The sequence below is a fragment of the Pholis gunnellus genome (assembly GCF_910591455.1).
Source record: "Pholis gunnellus genome assembly, chromosome: 9".
Lineage (NCBI taxonomy): Eukaryota > Metazoa > Chordata > Actinopteri > Perciformes > Pholidae > Pholis > Pholis gunnellus.
Window position 1 is genome coordinate 6347499 of NC_136535.1, and position 21796 is coordinate 6369294.

Here is a 21796-nt window from a genome sequence, read left to right on the forward strand (position 1 = left end):
ATATTCTGCATAATTGGGTTAATGTCTATGCAGGCTTTGTGAGGATAGTGACTTTTCTAAAGAGAGTAACATTACCCCACTAAGCTCAACTCTGGGGAGTGAAATAGCAGTGAAATTAACTATAAAACACGTTTTTATTCTGTAAGAGACACAAAAAAATCCACCCTAAAGACCATTAGTGGACTAAAGAGCCCCGCTGTGGGAACCAGTGGGAAACATTTGAATGATCTCTAATTGAAGATAATTGTCTGGCAGGAGGGAAACACCCCTCACCCCCCTTTGACCTGCTGTGAAAGTAAAACGTCACCGGATCCACTCCACGTTTTGTCCCCGCTGCCCTTATTGTTAAGCGCCGTGTGGGAGAATTAGAGGAAATAACAACGCACTACAAATAACATGGAAGAATGAAAGGGGGGGGGGGGGGGGGGGGGGGAGCCGCTGCACTACACGCTGACTGAATGAGGAGCACACATTATGAAGGAGAACGAGGAAGCGGGACGTATTTCTTTGCTGCCGCCTTTGCCGAAGCATCGTCCGCACCTTCACCGGAGGATGCTGCCGCCGCCGCTGCGTCTCTTGAACCGCCGCTATCTGCTCGTGGTCTCGTGCGGTCTCCTCAATTGCGTCTCACTTTGAATCTCGCAACGTGCGACGGGTGGAAGAGAATGTGCGTGAACGGGCTTTCCCTGGGAGCGGGGAGGTCGACTTGACGGTTAGAAAAAGGGTTTTTTTTTTTTTTTTTCCTGTGCAGCATCTGCAAGGACTGTTTTTTCTGCGCGCGGTCCTCCTCCTCAGTCGCATCACTGCCGACTTCTACGCAAAGGAGGAAGAAAAAAACAAGACGGACTTGATAATATCCTCAGTGTTGAATTATTTAGGGGTATCTATTCCTCAAGATCACCGTATGCTGGTGTCTTTGTCTTACATCTTCCGCGCATGAACCCTCCCCGTGCTTGAAGTGGCGTTAACGCGGATGAAAGCCGATGGCCAGGCGCCCCAAAATTCCTCAGATGGGGGGGGGTGCAACCTAAAATAACCCTGGTGCCAAACGGTAAGACAGCAGATTTATTACCCAGGAATCGGTGCAATGGCTCAAAATGTGCAGTAACGTCTCTGTTGGTCTTTGCTGTTCCTCCCCACAAGGTGTGCCCGTTTTAACCCCGTTTTGCTGAATAATCCCCCCCCTCCCTGCAGCTCTCCGCGCATCGCGAACCGAGGGAGCCCGGAATCTGTGACACGTACTCTGCTTCTCCGGAGGACTGTCCCCACCCCCCACCCACCCCCGACCGCACGGAGCCCGGACACCGGTGACTTTTTAATGGCTTTTGTCTTCAGACGATGGAGGGTCTTACTGGTGCTGAACGTGCTCGCGGTCGCCGGGTTCATGACTTTCTGGGCCAAGTGCAACACGCGCAGCATCCAAGCCGTCGGTCCGGAGGCTCCGGCCGCCGGGATGAGGCCCCGCGCCAACGGGACGGCGCAGGGGCCCATGGTCAGCCACGAGGTGCTGCTGAAGAGGCTCAGCTCGCTGGAGGATGTGGTGTACAGGCAGTTAAACGGTAAAGAGCAGCTGGAATAACTGTGACACTGACAGTCCTCAGGGGATTCTGCTAAAGAAGGAAAAGTCAATGCTGTGTGACTTTTCCCTTGACTTTCTCACGGGGGGCCCTGATATGACAATGTGATCTGACAGTAACAATAGAGCCCAAACCTGTGGGTCTCTCAATCCAACACATTATTTCTGTCATTTTTAAGCATCTAAATCACTAATGTTTTATATATTTACAACTTAACCTCTGTAGATATACAGTATGTAGCGAAGATCAACAACAATATGTGATTCCTTTAAACATCAAATTGTAAATTCTTTTGCTACTTTTTTTGGTGCAGAAATGCAATGTTATCCTGAATGTACGGGGGGATTATATAATATTATACTATATAATGTATTTGACCACATTTGTGATATTTTTCCCAAGAAACACAACAAACGGCAGAACATTTCAATTGACTAGCTTGACTACATTAAAAGGCTTCATGCCTGTGGGACAATTTAGCTCCTCCACCAGCGAGGTTAGAGGTCGGGGTCGACAGCAGAGCAAGAGCTTTTTCTTTAAGGAATTCAGTGCCTTCAGCAGGATGTTTTCCAACACAGAGGCTCAAAAAGACGTCTTATCATGTGGAACAATAGTCCCTTTAATCACTCTGCCACCTACAAATAAGCCCAGTCACACTGAGGAGAATTTTGCTTTATCCCTAATTTGAAACGGCGAAAACCTTGAAGCTTCATTAGCAGCTCGCAGCCAAGACATGGAAATGTTTTTGACTTTTGATTGTTAAAAAGAGTTTCCTCTCTTGAGAACTGACCCCAGTACGAGTCTTGGAAGGTCTTGATTAGGCCTATTTCCCACATCCCTATTGTGCTCAAATGTATCCCTGTATGTTGAAGGAATCTTTGCCCCCAGTTATCATAAATGAATTCACCTCAGATGTTTGCCTGTTTTGACAGCGACTGACTACATGCTGTATGTCCGTGTGTGGTTGGAGCTGCAGTGAGCAGGCAGGCTATCAGCCGCGAGCCACAGAGAGTGTGGTACTGAGAGGAGAGTGACTCAGCCAGACTAAAGCGTCCTGACATGCAATCTTCTCCTCCGTTTGCCTCCCCCCCCCCCAGGTCTGTCCAAATCTCTGGGCCTGATCGAGGGCTTCGGGGGTCGGGGTAAAGACGGCCTTGCTGCCACACTGTCGCCGGCCGAGGAGAGCGATGCCAAATACCTGAGGGAGAAGTACGGCTACAACGCCTACCTCAGTGACAGGATCTCTCTGGATCGGACCATACCGGACAACCGGCCCGGCAAGTGAGTGCATCTCAAGTGGGTTCACTTTTTCGATTCGCTCCCAACATTGGTTCACAACAGTGTTTTGGAAAATTACATTTAAATATCATCAGCAACACGTTTTCATTGGATCGGCTTTTTTGGGGTATAAAGTAGTTCCAATGGTAACTGTCCACAGTGCGTTCTGTGCATTGACCCTGAAACCCTGACCCTGTTTATTTAAAGACATGTTGCTGATGAATTATTTAAATGAAGCATAGCGATAGGTCAGGCAATGAAGTCCCCACTTGCATTAGCTGATTGGCGTCAGCTGTTTCCTTCATGCTTCACAACAATAACTGGATCATTCACAGCCGCGTGGTAATCAGCCGACTCGTCTCATCCAATCAGATTCATGCAGGTGCACAACGCCATTTCTCATGCTGGTTCGTTCATGCCAGCGGCTCCCTCTACTTATTCATGCATGTGTTATTCATGCATGTGTTATTCATGCATGTGTTTATTAAAGGTGTAATATAAGGGATTCAGAGGATTATTATAGCTGCAAATAACTTTCTATGCAAAGGCATAGTGGAGTCCTGTCTACCTGAGTGTAGAATGAAGTGTCTCCCTCTGTGTGAGCGGTAATCCTTGTAACTTCTCCTTGCTTTGTTGGCATAGTCATGCCAGCAGCGCATGCTGTTAAGGGAAATTCTTTGTCCAGAAACGATTTTGTCAACTTATCGATTTATTTCATCGACAGATGCATCCGACTGAGTTTGTCCACAAAGAATCACACAAAAGCACCACTTTCAATCTTGTGTTTACCAGCAACGTGCTCGTAAATGAGTCAATCAGCATGAAGAAAAGCAAAAAAATAAGACTCGTTGGCTAAAGAAGTCTTAGTACTGCTCTCAAACGGAGATGCCTGCTGATAGTGCCGTCTCGACTGACGGCAATCGTCGCGGAGGCACAGCGCCCTGCCTAGAGTCCCCCCTCAGGTACACGCCGTCCGCTTTGTCAGCGCTTTTGCAGTAGTTTGCACACTGTTAGCGCTGGTAGCACCGTTAGCCGCGAGCAGCCATGTTGAGAGCCTTCGGGAGGCAATAGAAACGCTCCTAATCTCAAATGTCAAACTTTTAAAGGAGATTTGTCTCCCGACACAATCTGTGTTGTGTACACACACACACACACACAGACACACACAGACACACGCACACACACACACACACAGAGCCAGTCCTTGGATTAGCAGGTGGAAAATGTGCATTTCTACCTGCTTGCATATCAGTGATGAATGTGTACATCGTGCTCTTTCAGATAGCTCTGTACAGTGTTTTACACCTGCATGCACAGTGCGGGCTTCTTCTCTGTAAATGCTCCTTTTAGGAGTCTTGTCGCTGGCCCACATTGCTGGTTAAGCGAGTAACACCCGTTCTGTTTGAAAGTCAGTGATGATGAGAATGCCCTCGGCCAATCGCTGCCACCAGCTGTGTGTGCGTGTGTTTTGGGGGGGTGGAGGGATCTGAATCCACCGCTCTCATTTGTCACTCGGGGGGGTCTTTCATGTTTCCCGGGATCAAAGTGGCATGCGAGGCGTGTTGGGGTGTGATATCTTCAGGCTTAGCAACAGCATGTATAAGCTGGAGTCTGAGGAGCCTGCTATGTTTAACTGCAGGTCCCTTCACACTGCAGAGCCGGAGGTGGCGGTGAAACGAGAGAGGAGGGGCGGGGGGGGGGAGAAGAAACACAGTAGTTTTGGGGATACACTGATGATTATATGTTAGTGAATAGTAGAAGAGTTGGCTGATACACAGCTTATGGTCCGTATTGACGCATACCATCGGCTGATCAGTAACAAGACACTGCGGTACACGAATGCCAAAAAGGAGGGCCATCAGCTGATGACTCAATGAAGCTGTACTTGTAATGTGACAAGTTCCCACTCTCACACTTGTAATCGCTCATGCCGCCTCACGCTGCTGTTACTGGTTACATTGATTTGCACCATCCCTGCCCCCCTCCTGTTCTTTCCTCTTATTACCATAATTGCTGTGGCGTGTCTTGCTTTGCACATTATGTGGGCTACATGTATTTCTCCTATCAGTGTGATATGTAACTGCTGTGTTTTTTTTGTATATGTTCCCCCCCATACTGTTGCAATGCTTCTTGGTTTCATATGGGGAGCTTCTTGGGAACACAGTGCCTTTTTGCTTTTTTTGCAACTGCAGGTTCTTCTGTTCCAAAGAATAGTCCTACTTTCTTTGAATGAAGTGTCTCTGAATTATATATATTTCGAGCACAAATATATTCCACCTCAATGTTTGTAATATTTATAATTCAAGCCCTTTGTTCTTGTGAAAAGATAGATATCAAACGCATCAGGGTTTCTTGTCAGATATCTTAAAGTGGAGTAAAACAACTTAGGATTTCCTGCCAAAAAGCCTAAAAACCTGCATGCGACCTCATGAATTTTCATGAAAATGCTGGATTTATTTTAAAATTATTTAAATTAACATTACATTTCATGTGGAAAATAAGATTATTGATGAAAGGAATTAAGACAGAAAAGTGAAGGAAGGCATTTCCTCCTCAGCTCTCGGAGCAAAAGCCTCACCCTGCTTCTTTCCTCCTCATTAGAGCCGTTTAAACAAAACAGAAGTAAAAATAAATAAAAATAGGCCTCCTATCTGCAGCAGACGCCTGGTGAACAGGCCAATTTGATTGGTTGAACAGGAAGCCTCAGTAAAAAAAGATGTCAGCAGCTCCACGGAGCATGTTAGGCCAGGCGGGCACGGAGAGAGAGGTTTTATTTCACAGATGGTGTGGTCTGTTTGCGTGTCTCTTGTGCAGATGCAGAAAGGTCAGCTACCCGAGAGATCTCCCCCAGATCTCGCTCATCTTCATCTTCGTCAACGAGGCTCTGTCGGTGATCCTGCGCTCGGTCCACTCAGCTGTCAATCACACGCCGGCTCACTTGCTCAAAGAAATCATCCTGGTGGACGACAACAGCGATGACGGTCAGTAGAAATGGAAGATTTCCGATCCCAAATCTCAAATGAGGGAACTTCTTTCACTCCTTCAGATTTGAATCTGTTCTCAGTGTAATCTGTTGTAAGCGTAACACAGTATGGCCTGTACTCTCCTGACAAAAATGGGGGATGCAACAAACCAATGCTGTGTCTCCTTTCGTGTTCAACCTCAATGTTCACCATCTTGGATACGTGGTGGAGGCGGAGGGACCACCAACCTGGTGAAAATGGCCGAGACGGCGGCGTTATTTTCAACCTTGTGTGAAACGGGGGCCACACACAAGCAAGTAGAAGTACATTCACTTTTACTCAGCTTTAATAAAATTGTCAATTGAGCAAATAAGCTGGTAGACATTTTGGCGGGCGACAATCGCGGTCAAATTGTTGTGAATGTACACAGTGTACAAAGTGTACACAGTGTACTCCATGGAAGTGTACTAATGGAAGGATCCGAATTGAGACACAGCACAACAGTCAAGAAATCATTCTGTATCCTTGTAATAATGTGTTTTTATTTTTCTGTCATCAAATAGTAATCATAAAAAAGACGGTAGAGAAATGAAGAATACTGATTTGTTGGTAGTAACGTTTGAGTGGAAACTTTGTTCCGTCAGTGTCACATTTACAACCGCTAAATTATTTCACTCTGTCGGCTTGACAGTTTTCAGAACGTGCAAAGATTTGTATTACTTCTGCCAGAGAGGTTATGTTTTCGATCCTGTTGTTTTTTTGTTTTTTTTTACTTGTCACTATGAAGAATGATTGTATTTACAACAAGTATATTGAATGATATTGCAGCATTTCAGACATTACATTTAGCTCAACATCTTTGTCAGACTTAGACAAGAGATGATAAGATCCCAATAAACCTAGAGAAATAGTTGATGTGAAGCTATTTAACATGTGCTGTTACAGGTCAGCTTTAAATATTTGTTCAGCTTTAAGATTCAGCTGACACATTTATTTACTCTGCAGCAATGATGATGTGTGTTAGCATTTATGTTTCTCGCCAGATTTTCTATCTTTCATAGAATTTCTATGATATGATGATATTTTAGAGTCTGGAGACTGTTGTTGGTTAGCTGTAATTAACCAATAAAAAGGTATTACATGTTCCACATTTCTTTGTTGGTTGATTACAGTTAATGGCTCCATGGAACTTACTGGTCCCAGCCAGTGTCTAACGGACGGATGTGATCGCGGTGTCAGTCTGGTCATCATCTGGTCATATTTGCTTTCCCCACCAGGAAGCAAATATTTTCCCAAACAGTTAACTGATCCTTTAAGGCCTCTTCACAATCATTTACAATTTTCTCTGTGTATATGAACCTAACCCTAACTAAACTAACTAACTCAACATCAAACATGTAGGCATGTGGTTCATCACCACAGGTAACATTATTGCGTAGTCAGCAACCTAAACTGTTCTTAATCTCATCAGTTGCATAAAAAGAGTAGGAATAAAAAACACATTACACAACTACATACGCATTGCTATGTTACGCATGAACATGCTGACACGTCGCTCCCCGATGTGTTGCATCATGGGACGAAGGCAACAAACTTGTGATACGGCTTCATCGGCTTGACAAAGAGATGAGCGTCTCCGTGACAGGCCCCGCGGTCGCTGCTGTTGACGAGCAGCATTTGCGTATAGGTGACTGATGGTGTACAATTTTTTTTTTGCGGGGCAGACGGGCAGATGGAGGCGGAGCACCGCAATTGGATGTCACGGGAGAGATGTCCCTGTCTTATGTATCGGGAAGGGCTGCCAAGCCCGGCATTGTGAGACGAGGGGACAGAGAGAGAGAGAGAGAGAGAGAGGACGGGAGGGGAAGGAGATGAAGCCAGGCAGAGCGAAAAGGAGAGAGGAGGTACAGGAAGGATAAAGAGCAAAGGGTGTTGGTGTTCAGAGAGAAATGAATGAAGGAGGGATGAAACTAAAAAGAAAGAAAGACAGCTGAAGGGATTGAAAATAGGCAAAGTGAAAAGGAGGGAGAAGGAAGAAGAGATGAAGAGGCATCAAAGAATGAAAGGAGATGCTGAAGGGGCAAACCAGGCTATTAGAGAGAGTGGCAGAAAGAGAGAGAGGGAGGGAATGGTCGAGAGACAGAGAGGCTCTAAGATAAATGAGGTCGGACAGAGAGGAGGAGAGAGTGCAAGGCGATGGATACCCGGAAGAGAGAGAGAGAAAATAATCTGACAGAATGGAAAGCAAAGACAAACAAGGAGGAAACGTGAGGAGGGATGAGACGGCCGAGTCTTAAAAGGAAAAGGCTGTTATTCTATCGCTCTTATTGTCGTCAGATCTCATGGAAAGATCCTAAAGCAACGACGTTCTAGTCTGTCACTCAACACTTCCCTACCCTGCCCACTGATTTCTACTGAAGACATAAAGCTTTAAAGCCTCACAAATACACATGGTTCCATTTTTCCTTTAAAAGGCTAAAACATTTCACAGAAGAGTTGGGCTCTGTAGTTTTGGACAAATGTTTTTCTATCAGGAAATAGCAAATAGTGTATTTATTGGGGACTTCTTTCAGCTGTGATTCAGGTTTAACTTAGGTCTTATTTCTTTGTAGGTTTTGGTATTGTACCATAAAGCTGTTACCCAAACGGTCCTCTATAAACATCTTCCTCAGAGGGTATCCTCTGTGCCAGGACCCTCACATCGGTACAGGAAAAACTAGTTCCTTTTCCTGCACGAGGGTCCTGGGACAGAGGATGAGTACAGATGGTAAAGCCCTCTGAGGTGAATTTTGGCTCTACAAAATAAATGGAATTGAATTGAATTGAATAAAAGCAGTAACACACGGTGCATGTTGCTCTCTGCACTATTTTTCGGCAGCAGGACGGTGGATGCAGTGCCACCGTTCATTGTCATGAAGTGACATGTGTGGTGGAAAAACGATTCAATAGTACCGAGTGAGTCCTATAATACTGAAACAAGAAATATTGAGGAAAGAAGTTTGTCTATAAAGTATTTATTCTCTGCGCAGAGAAGACTCAATCGTCACACAGAGTGCCTGTGTTGTCTGTGGGATGGAGAGAATCCTGTGTGCAGGTTGAGCACATCTTTTAAAGGGTCAGAGCATCAAAAGAGAAGGTGTGTTTCTCACCAAGACATCTGTTTTGTTTCTACTCTACACATTTTACAATAGTACCTGCAATATAACATTTCCGACAGATCTGTACATCCTGTGGTTTACTACCTCTAAGCTAAACATTCTCTTATTTTCTCTCATTCCTTTTGAAGGAGGCTGCAGCAGACATCCCATAAAGGTTTGTCAAACATTGAATAAAGCAAAATAAGATAGTCACAGTAGAACATGATTCAGCACATTGAAATGTTCTATCACACACGTCAGTCAGCGCTCTTTGATGTGTTGTAATAGGTTTTGGACAACAAATGGAGGCGTATGGCGTTCGGTCTTTGCAATAAGAAAGATATCGGACGTTATTCTTTCAAAGAAGTGTTTTCCAGCGCTCCGCTCCTCTCTCACTTGAAATGGCCGGTTGGCTGAGAGCCAGCCATCCATCGCAGAGGGGGGAAGAGATTGCAGTGGCTCAGAGGGCGAGGCATGCAAACAAATAACACTCACCGCTCTCACCGCCTGCCCCGCGAGTCACCCGGCTCCGTGGCCCCAAGTGTGTATGACCGGTGTGTGTGTGTGTGTGTGTGTGTGTGTGTGTGTGTGTTTGAGAGAGAGAAGACACAGCATGGGAAATGAGTTTGTGATCAAGAGTGCGAGTGAGAAAGAAATCATAAGAGGCAGAGAGAAAGAGATGGAAAACACAGAGAGCATGAGAAATGTGTTTTTTGTTGAAGGGAATTTTAAGTGTGTGTGTGTGATGCAGAGGAAGAAGGGTTGCTAGTGGTGGTGGTGGTGGGGGGGGGGGGGGGGGGGGGCTGATGAGTAGATTGAGAGATCAAAGGTGGAGCAGTCTTTAAAAGACTCTGTTTGGTGTTGTTTTGGAGTCGGCTGGAGCTCGAAACAGAACAGCGGGGAACAGAGAGAGCAGATTTGATGTTGTCTCATGTTTCTGTGGGTTATTCATTCATTTGTGTGTTTTTCACCCTGGATCATCGTGTAATTGCTGCTTTTGGTTGTTCATGTCCGCGTCAGGCCTGGGATGAAATCAAACGGTGACAATGGTCTGCATACATCACAGTTGGTGATCTCTGTCAGACCTGGACACGAGATGATGTAATAATCATTCTAATAAACCGGGCAAATAACTGATGTGAAGCTATTACAGGTGTACAAGCTACCTCAGCTCACCAGCAGGCAGGCTGAATTGCTCAAATATATTTTTTGCTTTAAGATTCTATAAACTCATTATTTGTACTATTATGTCAACATTGGGTCTGTCAGCTGACACAATTATTTTCTTGCAGCAGTGATGATTTGTGTGCAAAGTGTGTTTGCATTTTCTAAAAGCTTAACAGTCTTCTCCAGATTCTTTTAATGAATTACTATGATGTCGCATCTGGAGGCTGCTATTGGGTGAATGTAATTAAATCGGTTAAATGTAACTAACCAATAATAAGCATTGAATGTTGAATGTGTTCTTCATTGGCTAATTACAGTTTATGAAAAGAAGCAGTCAAATTTTGTTATTTATTTAATTATGTAGCGAATCCATCTGAAAAAGAAATGTGAATTTAGCAATTAGCTGATCATTTTAAAACTTCATACACAAAGTTTTTATAAATAACATAGTTAAAATATAAATATAACAACTTCAAAGGTTATAGTGTCTTAAAGTATTAAGGTACCTAACTAAATATGCTACAAACCGGCCAGAGTTTCTCTTTGCACCGTGTGGTTACTGTATGGTCCCTGACCGTGGTGAGGGCCTCGCCGCCGCACGCAGGTCAGCAAGACATCCTAAAGGGTCTTGAAGGGTTTCAGCATCGTCAGATTCACTTTTTTACCACAACATCTGTAATAAATGTGTCAAAACGACTGCCAAAATGTTTTTGACTTGCACCTTCTGGGTGTTCGCAGAAAAGGCCTCTCCCACTCACCTCTACTGGGCTGCTGCCTGACGAGTGCATTGCATCGGCATGCCTTCACAGGCGTCCGGATGAAAGAGACAGGGGGGCGGGGCTGGTCAAAGGAGGTTCAATTGAAGTAAAGAAGCAATGATGAAATGAAAATTAATAATCATTGCTTTCCTTTTATGGCCCAACATTTTTTGTAATTTCAGTAGTTAGCTTCACAAAAATGGCAAAAAAGTAATTCAACTATGAACTATATGTAGTTTAACTACTAGTACATGAAGTGCACCACTCCCCAACACCGTTTACATACACACAGATGATTAGTGACGATGTAGGTTAATGACAGAACATTAAAGATGATGTTGCTGGAAAAGGGATGAAGATTATGTAAAACAAGTAAGGAGTAATTATTTTCAATATGTTGATGAGAATATGTTGTATTATTTTGTGTAATTGTTTCAAAGATGCCTGTAGTATGGTAACTGAGCTGTAAAAAATGAAGAGAAGTATCAGCGAGACATCTGTAGATTTGATCAAGGCATCTACTCAGAAATGTATATCAGCATCTGTAGCGGCGGCGTTCTGACATACGGATCAAAACCCGTGTAGATCGTCTTCTAGGGAAGTCATTTGTTGCATTAAATTGGTGGGCTCCAGTAGTCTTTGGATCAAATCTGTGAGGTTTCTCCTGATGCAAGAATAAAGTACTTTGTTGCTCTGGATGACTCATCTAAAGTGTTATCGTCACTGTGGGTGTGTGCCTGTTAATGGCCCAAATTTAAGACTTCAATTTCTTTTCAGTCATCAAATGTAATCACCCACTAGAGCAGGTAAGTAATGAGTGGTGCACAGTACTGTACATATGGTACAAGCTCAGATTGGCGGAGGATAAAGTAGAATCTGTGAGCAGATTTCCATCAGTGTAAATCCTTTCTTTGGTAAGTTTTACTTTGAGCTTTAGAGAAATGATCTACTGTTTTACCCCCTTTCTTTAAGAGGTCAAAGGTCAGGGTGAGCTACTGTGCTGCAAAACAGGGCTTCAATATGTTGTTCGAAGACTCATCTAGAAGAAAGGATGATGCTGTGATCTCAGCTTTAAGGACAGTCTCTCTAACCATCACCTGTTTGTGGTTCTGTGCGTTACCTTTGTTTGACGGACTGCAGAGCAGCTGAAAGGACCGCTGGAGGAGTACGTGAACAAGCGCTACCCCGGCCTGGTGAAGATCGTCAGGAACCAGAAGAGGGAGGGTCTGATCCGAGCCAGGATCGAGGGCTGGAAGGTGGCCACCGCCGAGGTGACGGGATTTTTCGACGCCCATGTGGAGTTCACCCCGTCCTGGTGAGTAAGTCCGGCATTTTTAGGATCTCCTTCTCTCTCTTGAATGAGTACGGCCCATTGACTCACAAAACACGATAAGAAAACGGCAACAATGAAGGACTTAGTGTAGCACTTTTAAAATGAAAGTTACAAAGTGCTTTACCGAATCATCGAAGCAAAAGGACAAAGGACAGCAGAAGCAGCATAAAACGAACGCGCAGAAAGCAATTTCACACCTGAGAAGTTTTAAGATAAGGAGAGAAAGAGACGGGTAGAGCCTGCAGAATCGGGTTGAAAAGATACCCTAGGACATACAGCTCATCAAATAACAAGCGGAACATGAAGCGAGCAATGAAGTAGACATGGGGCATTTCTCAGAAGCCTGTTCATAAAAGTACATTTCAAGGAATCTTTTCAAAGATGACACTTATTCGGCCCCGGGCATAGACACTTGACTGCTCACAAAAAGTGTTGCTACGTCCCGCTGACACCTTTTTGTTAGGTCTCCTGCTCGTTTTCCAGCTCAGTGCGTGCCATAGAGTTTGTACACAACCCAGTTCACTCAGCATAAATAGACACATGCCCTCCAGAGCTGCACTGAGCGGAATCAAACAGAATTAGTAATAAAGTTGGTACAGCTTGAGGGACCTCGTAACCGACTGAAGTGGGGGAGAGAGCGGAGATCTGAAGGGGAGCTCTGTGCCGTGTGTCCCTTTTAGTCCGTGTGTACATGTCTATGTGTTTTTCACTTTTCGTCAGGGCCGAGCCGGTGCTAGCCAGAATAAAGGACGACCCAAAGAGGATTATTCTGCCTTCCATCGACAACATCAAGCACGACACGTTCGAGGTGGAGCGCTACGAGAACTCGGGCCACGGCTACAACTGGGAGCTGTGGTGCATGTACATCAACCCGCCCAAACAGTGGTGGGATGAGGGGGACATATCCGCTCCCATCAGGCAAGCCAAGTTCATTTATAGAAACACACACTCAGATGAACATGGATATGAATGCAACAATGGTCTCGTTGTCAAAAGTTCATCCTCTTGGGATGAGTGAGGGGAAAAAAAAACGAGGGGAAAAAGACAAATATGCTGCTGATTGGGTACCACACTCCCTCAAAGTATTAAAAAAAGAAAAGCTTAGAGTGTCTGCACTGGAAATGGGATTTTTATAATCTACAATCTTATTTTCGATAATTTACCAGATTAAAAACAAAAAATCTTTAAATAGAAAGTGAAAATACATGCATCCCATTTAAACATGAACAAAAACTTGCAGCTTCACATACTGACCATCTGCATCCATGCTGTATGAAATCATATAGAACCACATTCATTCAGGTTTAAATTTACATTCACAATGCTACACACGTCAGTTTCATATTGTTGTGTTCTCCTCATCGCAGGACTCCCGCCATGATTGGCTGCTCCTTCGTGGCCAACCGCGACTACTTCGGGGAGCTCGGCCTGCTCGACTCGGGCATGGACGTCTATGGAGGGGAGAACATCGAACTGGGCATCAGGGTTTGTGTGTCACCCAGTTTCATCTGTTTTCGTCCCTCTCGATTTACCCCTGTAGCTTTAAGTAGAGCAGTGGCCACCGTAGCGTGGCACCGCTGATAAATGAGGCCCCATTAAGAGTCCTGGAGGACCAGCCCTCTGTGTGCTGCTCACAGCAGGGCAATGGTGATAAATGGGTCACATGGAGCGGGAAGGTTGGGGAGGTTGCTGCTGCACATTTTAGAGAGATTGGAGAGTTTGTTGTTGTTCTGCAGTGTTATTTTGTTGCGGTTCTGTTTGTCTAAAAGACAAAGGAAAGAAAATCGAACATTTTCCAAATCTCTCTCAGTGTCTATATACGCCGAGTAGGGTTTTAACATGTTCTACCTTTGGATTAGTGTTTCTTTCAAACCGATTTCATCACATCTTCCCTGATGTTGACATTAAATGAATCTGTAATATGAATCATATAATTAATACCCAGCTTTGCACCTCAACAGAACATTGCGCTCTGTTTTAGTTTTATGGCACATGTGGTTCAGTCTCATCACTCATCACATAACAAAGGCTCGCGTTTCCAGCTAAAAGAGTTGGTGGAGACCAAACTAGAGCTAACAGGAGAATAAACACTGGACTTAAATTAACCCGGTGATTAGAACAATTATTCCAAATGCTAATGAGACATGTATGCTGTTAGCAGTTATCAACTTGAGGTAGGGGATATTGTGGTGGTTGTATATGTAGGCTTGTTTTGATATTTCCTGCCCTCTTGTGGCCAAACAGATATTATTGCTGGCTTTAACTTCATTCCATTGTTCTTTAACACCACCTATCTGCAGGTGTGGCTGTGTGGAGGCAGCATGGAGGTGCTGCCTTGTTCCAGGGTGGCTCACATCGCACGGATGAAGAAACCGTACCACAGCAACATAGCCTTCCACACGCGGCGTAACGCTCTACGCGTGGCCGAGGTCTGGATGGACGAATACAAGTCCAACGTCTACCTGGCCTGGAACATCCCCATGGAGGTGAGGGAGGGCCGTTGCTGTGGCGAGAGCATGTCACTAGTCCTAGTCACCAAAGTAAACTTTACCACGGCGGCTGGTAGTGCTAACTACTGTGCTCTTCTTTTGTTTATCACACATAAACTCGGCGCTGTTGGTGCAAATATAAAGAGCAACTCTTCCTGTGCTGCAGATTTTTTTAAACAGCTCTTTTGAAAAACAAATGTACAAACTTGTATGAACTGGGAATTAGTTGAATCATTATCGTGCTAGTAATCAATGCAAAACCATCGCAAAATGGATAATATTTGTGTTAAAATATTTAAACTATTATTTTATAATTATATTATTTAACTATTTATATGAAAAAATATAGCAAAGACTCCCTATAATGACTCCTTGCGCTTTTGCAGAACCACGGCATTGATTACGGAGACATCTCTCAGAGGGCTGCGCTGAGGAAGAGCCTGCAGTGTAAGAGCTTTGAGTGGTACCTCGACAATGTTTACCCAGAGATGAGGAGGTACAACAACACGCTGTTCTACGGCGAGGTGAGTCAGCAGTCAAATTCGATGAAGTACATCAAATGCTTGGTGCATTTACATGAGTGGAAATAAAAAATACTAAGTATACCTAAATACTGTTGGGGAATGTTAGGACTTTGTACAAATGATTGTGCCAAGTCAAATTGAGTGTGATTTTCAAAGACGCTTTTTTGATTTCAGATCCGTAACTCTAAAGCGAGCCACCTGTGTATGGATCAGGGCATGAAGGAGAACCACACGGCCACCCTGCACCCTTGCCACGGATGGGGTCCACAGGTACAACACGGACACCATGAGGCTCAGCCAAATGGCCACAGAGTGCATCTCTCACCACTTCCTTCTTTGCTTCCTTCTTGAAAACCCCGGTCTACTCGTTAGCGTCTTTCACCAGTGACATGATTTACAGCCTCTTAGGAGAGAGAGCTCTGCTGTCAGGATAAAAATGTCTCGGTGTTGCACTTTTTGCGCTAAAGCGCTGAGTCAGCCAGTGTCAGTTCCTCAGCCCTTCGGCTCGCCGGGTATCTCTTTTTATTTTATATGGGCTTCAGGAAGCATAGGTCTTGGCTCCAGTAGTAAAATGCTAGAAGCTAGCAGAGCTAAACTTCAGTTCTGGTAGTGAGTGCAGCACAATATCACCCACAAAAGACGCGCTAATGTTGCATTTCTATGTTATCAATCGGACAGTGGTCTCTAGAGTAAAATCTCTCACAAAAATTGGGTATGCGATGGGAAACTTAACAGTCGACACAATGTACCATGTTTTTGACTGTTGTATGATTGCTGTCTCTGTGTTTTGCCTCAGTTAGGACGTTACACCAAAGAGGGTCAGCTGTTCCTGGGCCCTCTGGGCAGCACCGGGGACGACACTCGCTGTGTGGTGGACGATCAGATCAGCAGCTTTCCTCAGCTCCTCAACTGTGACAAGGTGACCAACGTGAAGCAGAAGACGTGGCATTTCTCTCAGGTGAGAAGTCGATAAAAACTGTTTTCCTCAGTGAATTAATTTGTGTGCTCACAAGAAAAGCAGAATTTCATTATTTTGTGAGTGCTAAATAAAACCTTTACCTTTTGGTGCCGTTATAACGTGCTAATAATACAGGTGCGTGTTGCATGCTGGAGACCAACTTTTTGTCTTTATAATTCAAACATCCATTTAGTCAATGATGTCCCTAATGTGTTGCATGACAGGAAAATACTGTTGGAACTCTGATTTAGAGTTTTTTTCCAGTCCAGAAAAGTAGAAGTTACCCTCATTGACCACATCGGTTTATTAGGCTCTAAATATTGAGTGAGTCCGTTTTTCTTTGGGCCCTCTGCAGTCTACTTAACGGTCACATTGAATAGGTTTAAACTGTGATTTATCGGTCCAAAGTATGTTCAGCTGGTATTCAGTGCTAACCCTAGACTAAGCTTCTCTTTTTGTTGTGAAGTTTGAAGAATTGCTTTGCTAAAGCAAGATGTTGCCTATTAATGCACTTGTTTTAGGCAGCATTATTGTGCACTTAACACTCAAACAAGAACCTGATCCTATTTAAATCTGCACATATTTTAAAGCTAAGCTTCCAGTTTCTTTGAACAATGTCTGGGGATTTCTTCTATTCTTAATGAACTGTTGCTCAGAGGTATCTTTGTCTCTTTCTGGCTGTCTGGTTGATATATTGTGCAGTGTTTTCATCTCCATCAACAAGACAGACCCTTCATACAAATGAACATATTTGTAATGAGGACTTTGTACAACCTAAAAGCATGAAAGATCATAAAAAAATATAGAATAGTCCTCTTAGCCACCTAATCAAGCTTTTTTGGCATTAGATTCCAAACTTGTAAAAGATTATAGTATACAGTATATACTGTGTACAGCTGTAAACAGGTAGTGATGAATATAAGTCATATAATATAGTATGCCATAGAAAATGTTGTGAAAGGTCATAGTATAGTATGCCATAGAAATGTCATAGTATGAAATATCATATCATAGAATTATAAAAAGAAAGTCATAGTTCGGTTTATGTCAAAAAACGTCATAAAAAGTCATAAAATTCAAAATGTTTATGTCATCAAAAAGATCATAAAGCATAGTATGTCATAACGATGTCATCAACAAAGTCATAGTATAAGATGTCATAATGCCAAAAAGATTATGAAAAGTTTGTAGTATAGTATGCCATAAACAATTGTCATACAAATGTATTTCATACAAAAAGTAATTAAAAAAGTCCTGTTCATTTTTCACAATTAAGAATAAAAATAATTAATACATAACCTGAGAAGATTAAATGAAAACATCTGTGCACATCTGTCATGGGTCTTGTCACATCCTGTTCCAGTCACATGTGGTACAATGGCCATCTGTGAACACTGATAAAACCAGAACGCTGTCTCTCCTCCCCGCCCTGCAGAATGAATCGCTCATAAATCGAGCCACAGGACGCTGTCTGGAGGTGGTACCGGCTAACGTTTACTTTGGCCACCTGCTTGTCCTGCACCCCTGCTCCGGGCAGAGGTGGACCATCAAGAACACCATGAAGCAGTAGTCTCGTAGACTCGCCAAATTCACCGGGACCAATGACACACGAGGACATTATCAAGAGCCGTCCCCTGACCGCGGCCAGGCCGAGGGACAGCTGATGGGGAACAGACTCCTCATATTCTCAAGAAAAGACAGAGGTGGTTTGAAAGAGAAACGAGCGGTCAACATCTCAGTGATACGAGGTTTGTGAAAAGTGTTTTGATTTTCACAAAGTGGACGTTCAAATGATGCAAATTTAGCATGAGAACTGTTTCTCCATCTGAATTTGACAGGCTTTCGATGTGACGTAGCCATTCTTCCTCTGCCACTTCTTCTCTACGATGTTTTTAGGTGTAACGATGGAGATGTGATCAGCCAAAACTCTGTTCTGTTCTATGTGGGGGGGGGGGATTATATCCATTCTTAATCATGTTCTGTCTTTGAAGATGTGTAGAAGATTAAAACACCTGGAATTACATTATCAGTAATATGCACTGATCAGAATCCATTGGTAGTTTGTTATAAGCTTCATTAGTGGTCCTTCGCTTTTTAGCTTAAGTTTCCTGAAAATGAAAGAGTTTCTACTTATGACAGGCATACAATTTAGTCAAACATTAATGCCCCAAAGTGATTTTTATTTTCTTCCTACTGAAGCCTAGACCGTGTAAATATCTATAATTTGAAGATAAAGGAATAAACAATAAATATTGCTTGGTGTAACACAGCGTATTTGTTTGCAGTTGCTGTAAATCATCTAAAAAAGTGAATCACATTTTCGAGGGCTACTGGGCTAAAATCATGGTTTTATATGTCGTGGATGCTTTTGTCTTTTTTTTTTATTGTCATTTTTACTCAAAGCATTCGATAGCACCAAATGCAGTACATCTTGTAGCATGATTGTAAGTACTGTATGCACATGGGGACAACGTTTAGTTGAGCTGAGCCTATTAATCCTGTTAACTGCTGAGTGCCATAAATACTGAAGATGGCCAAACATAATAGGCTGCAGCCTGAAGCACTTTTCTGGACACAGAGTCTGCGGACTAGAGGAGGAAGATGGAATCAGGAATGGAAAAGTGCACAAGTGTTGTGGAAATGCTGGAGGCCTTTGAAGCCCGTATTATTATTGTATTGAGATGTATATGATGTCATGAATTCAATTAATTCCATGTTATCAGTTGGATTTTTTGCTCTCAAGATTGTCTTCCAATAAACAACTGGTTTCCTGGTTTTTGCATGGTTACTATTTCTGACAATAGAGTTGCTGTTTTTGAATGTTTTATGAATTGAGTACAGTATTAATTGTGTTTGTTTAACGTAATTTATTTTAAATATCATAATACAGTATGTCAACGTTATTAAAAAGTATAGTATGTCAAAAAAAGCCATAGCATAGTCACAAAAAGTCATATAAGCATTGATGTCAAAAAAGCTATGAAAACACCATAACATAGTATGTCATGAAAGGTCATTTAAAAGCCATAGTATAATATATAAAAAAAATACTAAAAAGCCATAGTACAGTATATCAAAACAGTTGTAAAAGCTCATATCAAATCAAATATGTCCAAAATACATAAATAAGCCATATCATAGTTTGTCGAAGAAGTCATGAAAAGCCATAGTATATTATGTAACGCAAAAGCCTCGACCCCGATCGAGTCTCGACCACCAGGAAAGATAAATGGTCATTTTGATATAGTCCTGTTTGGGCTGCCTATGTCTCAATGTGTGGCAATGTGTAGACCTTTAATAGATTATAACACAGCAGTAATTTATCCGTGGAACCCGGAGATCGCTGGGGACAGCTGCTTGTAGAGTAAGGGAGATACAGTCAGTTCAGTAAATCAGTGTAATCGATCAGTGTTGGGTTGGTGTACCTCTTACTGCATTAAGCTCAGTGTGTTGGCTTTAAAGCCTTTCGCAGCGGGTGACCGCATGTCGATTGAGGGTGGTGGATAGGTGCGGGATAGTGTGGCCAGTCTTCTCAGATTCACAAGAAAACATTTAAGTGAAAAGAAGAGCCTATGTCAAAAAAAGTAAAGAAAAAGCCATAGTATGTCGAAAAATGCACAGTAGTATGTCGGTAAAACAAAAAAAGTCATAGTATAGTATTTTTAAAAAAAACAGCTCTTTTCAAAATAATATACAAAACAAATGTTAACATACTATGTCATTTTTTTGACATACAGATGTACAAGAACTTCGCTCTGTCGGCACTTTTTTTCTCTGCTAAGAGGAAGACGGTACACACTTTGGTGAACTTTTTGTCCGGTACTGCTAAATTGGCCATTTGGCCGACTGAGGGTGGAATACACTTATTGTGTGACAGCCTTCAGCCGCATTTAGCTGTTGGGGGGGATTTATGCTCCGTGGGAGAGGAGGGAGAAATGATTGTAAATGTATGATAAGTTGAGTAAAAATCTTTACAGAATAAAGATGAACATATAAATTATGCAGCTGTGTAGAAAGAAATATAAATTAATATTTGCCCTCAACATCCTCTCCCTAAAAGATAAATGGAACACAAGTATAGAGTTCTAGTTTAAAAATCAGATGAACAGATTATGTATTTATCACAACATCAATTTTGAGGATAAGAAATAAAATGATACTCACCTTTTCCTTAGAAGGGTTCACACTTGCCCTCCTCTCCTCTCCTCTCCACCTCCTCTCCATCTCATCTCCTCTCCAAAAAAACAAATACAGACAAGAGTAAGTAGAGTTAAAATCTTCACAGAATAAAGGTGAACATATAAATTATGCAGCTGTATCAGAAAAAAATACGAATTAATATTTACCTTTTATATGAGAGGGTTCATACTCGCCCTCCACCTCCTCTCCTTTCCTCCTATCTTCCTCTCCTCTCCTCTCCTCACCACTGAGGACTCTTGTCGGACCAGGGTGGGCGTCGACAGACATGTGAACCCCCTTGATATGCTGTGGACATCCTATTAATTCTCTGCACCGAGGAGCTTCCCTGGGGGGTCGAAACACGTTGGAGGTTCACGCTATCCCCCCAGACCACTCTCTGTGTGCAGACACCCTGCCTGAGTCTCTCTGCAGTGACAAGGAGAACCGTCTCCCCAGAGCATGCTCCTTAAATCTAAATCTAATACAACTTAATACTTATATCTAACTTAATACTTATATCTAATACAACTTAAACTCTAAACAATTCAACACAATCATTTCAGTCTAAATAAGTGACTTCAAAGTCAGCTAAATTCAGTTCAAATGAATAAATGTGCCGATATGGATCGTGGTGCTGAACATTACCTGGAGGTTCAGGGTCTCTGTTTAGGTGGACTTACCTTTACAGGAACACCGGGTCCCTGAGGGGGTTTAGGTGGACTTACCTTTACAGGTTCACCGGGTCCCTGAGGGGGTTTAGGTGGGCTTACCTTTACAGGTTCACCGGGTCCCTGAGGGGGTTTAGGTGGACTTACCTTTACAGGTTCACCGGGTCCCTGAGGGGGTTTAGGTGGGCTTACCTTTACAGGTTCACCGGGTCCCTGAGGGGGTTTAGGTGGACTTACCTTTACAGGAACACCGGGTCCCTGAGGGGGTTTAGGTGGACTTACCTTTACAGGTTCACCGGGTCCCTGAGGGGGTTTAGGTGCACTTACCTGAATAGATCCACCTTGTTCCTGGTGCTTCACAATGCCTGGAGGTCCAGGGGCCTTGTTGCACCACCAGCTGTTAAACTGGTTCCTCCACTCCAGACTAAGCCTTCTGTTCTTTGGACTTACCTTTCCAGGCTCACCGGGTCCCTCAGGTGGTTCAGAGAAGCTTTGGAAAAACAACAAAATAAGTTCTCATAATTATGCAGTTTACACACAATGTTACGTAACCATATCAGGAACTATTGTCTACATTTTGGTAGACATGGTAACGACAGAACGTTCAGGTCCCTGCTGAGAACAGGTCTTACCTCAAAGTCTCCATCAGGTCCAGATCAACAGTCCTCCGCTGCACAAACAGCTATTAAATTCAACCTTATGAGGAATATCCTTATGGACATAAGCTAAAATAATAAAGCTAGCTTTAGACTCACGGTCTCCTGT

At 43.2% G+C, this 21796-nt stretch overlaps 1 protein-coding gene across 1 annotated transcript; it reads left to right on the forward strand.

Moving 5' to 3' along the window:
• Positions 1-1304: 1304 nt before the first annotated feature.
• On the forward strand, positions 1305-17754 carry galnt17 (polypeptide N-acetylgalactosaminyltransferase 17; the record flags this gene model as incomplete). Its single annotated transcript, XM_079165766.1, has 11 exons — positions 1305-1559; positions 2675-2858; positions 5670-5836; positions 12021-12195; positions 12934-13131; positions 13581-13698; positions 14514-14699; positions 15089-15226; positions 15401-15496; positions 16023-16184; positions 17620-17754. The coding sequence occupies exons 1-11, from the start codon at positions 1319-1321 to the stop codon at positions 17752-17754; spliced, it is 1800 nt and encodes a 599-aa protein (XP_079021892.1). The 5' UTR covers positions 1305-1318.
• Between the last annotated feature and the right edge of the window lie 4042 nt (positions 17755-21796).